At 40.9% G+C, this 1,456-nt stretch overlaps 1 protein-coding gene and 1 non-coding gene across 2 annotated transcripts in view; both read right to left on the bottom strand.

Annotated features, from left to right (window-relative positions):
* Window positions 1–912, bottom strand: part of znf511 (zinc finger protein 511) — a 4,797-nt gene extending 3,885 nt beyond the window's left edge. The window contains exons 1-2 of the mRNA XM_014012184.1: window positions 569–912; window positions 402–475 (exon numbers count right to left, since the gene is read on the bottom strand). Of these exons, the coding sequence (XP_013867638.1) occupies window positions 402–475; window positions 569–712 (218 nt within the window). The 5' untranslated portion in view covers window positions 713–912. The remainder of the gene's footprint in view (window positions 1–401; window positions 476–568) is intronic.
* Window positions 824–895, bottom strand: trnag-ucc (transfer RNA glycine (anticodon UCC)). Its single transcript has one exon. It is a non-coding gene; the product is annotated as a tRNA-Gly (tRNA).
* Window positions 913–1,456: the final 544 nt, after the last annotated feature.

Here is a 1,456-nt window from a genome sequence, read left to right on the forward strand (position 1 = left end):
CATTAGCACCTCTAGTAATATATTTACTGAGAAAAATGGTGACGTGTTCAATACTTATTTTACCCGCTGTATGTATGTATTCACTGCCACTGATAAAGATGTATTAATGGCATCATTTTTTTAATATTGTAAAAGAAAAACACCATTTTGTGCCAGCATGGCTGACTTCCGGCTGACTTCCGGTTTTATGAGGTTACGTGAAATAACATGCATGCATGAAATAAATGTTCAAAATGTGGCGCCTCCTTCCAGGCAGTGTTGTCATTTCTTTAAGGGTCCACTTCAGTAAAACCTCTTTACATAATTGGTGTTTTTGTCATTTTATTGCCAACCCATGTGGCTTTTTTTGGACGAAGCTTGGTCTGTGTGATGAGCTCGAACAGACAATATAGCTGTTATACCTGAGCACGGGTTTGTCTTCAGCGTCTGAAACGAAGAAGTCCTGCAGGTACATGTGTCTCTGYATGTCCCCATCCTGTCAACAACAGAGAGCCACCAACGTGTCACACACAGTTTGTAGCTAATGTTGAAAACAATTTTAAAGCTCACACAAACGAGACTTTGTTACCTCAAACAGTTCGTGGTCCTTGTCCAGGCGAATGAGTTGTGGAGTGAAACTAAACGGAATCTCCGCTCCCGGTTCTTCTGTCGAACGGGRTTCATCGCCGCTTGTTGCGTTTACATCTGGCTGAGGTACGTGTGGCTGCTGCATCGTTTACAGAGCTTCTCGTCGCCTCCTTCTTGACACAAAATAACATATCGGGCTGTTGCGTAGGAGATTGATTTTCCTTGAATCGTACTACAGGACAGGTTAAAAAGGAAATGCGTTGGCCGGGAATCGAACCCGGGTCAACTGCTTGGAAGGCAGCTATGCTAACCACTATACCACCAACGCGACGTATGTAACAACACGTCAGACGCATCATGATGACGTAACTCACAGGGGACGCCGTTCTGCTAGGTGGCAGCACAGGTGGCAGGATAGACTGTTTTTAGCAGGAATCTTAAATCTTTTTGGCAACTTTAATAGAAACTTTTTAGTCTGCAATAATTTCTGCAAATAAAATAAAAAACGTTCAATTACCTGTACTTTGTATGTGTGACAAAAACGAAAACATGCAAGAAGTATTAACGCATCATTATTTCATTTGTGCTTTGTTCAATTAAGCTTTTATTTGTAAAGAAGAAACACAATCAAGCAAAATTGTGCATAACGCATAGATTTCTTGATTTGTGGTTGACTGAGAAGTAAAATTATATACCGCGCTGACATGAGATTGTAAATAATCCATTTCAGCTTCACACGAACCTTATCATGGCAACTAACAGCAGGCTAAAGGCAGTCATATCTAACCTTGTTCACATCAAAAAGAAAAAAAATGTATAGGTCTTCTGGACGGGTTCTTCTCTAATGAAACGTTTCGTCTCTCCTCCAAGAGACTTCTTCAGTCTGAGA

The sequence above is a fragment of the Austrofundulus limnaeus genome, unplaced genomic scaffold (genome assembly GCF_001266775.1).
Source record: "Austrofundulus limnaeus strain Quisiro unplaced genomic scaffold, Austrofundulus_limnaeus-1.0 Scaffold0, whole genome shotgun sequence".
In the NCBI taxonomy this organism is placed as follows: domain Eukaryota; kingdom Metazoa; phylum Chordata; class Actinopteri; order Cyprinodontiformes; family Rivulidae; genus Austrofundulus; species Austrofundulus limnaeus.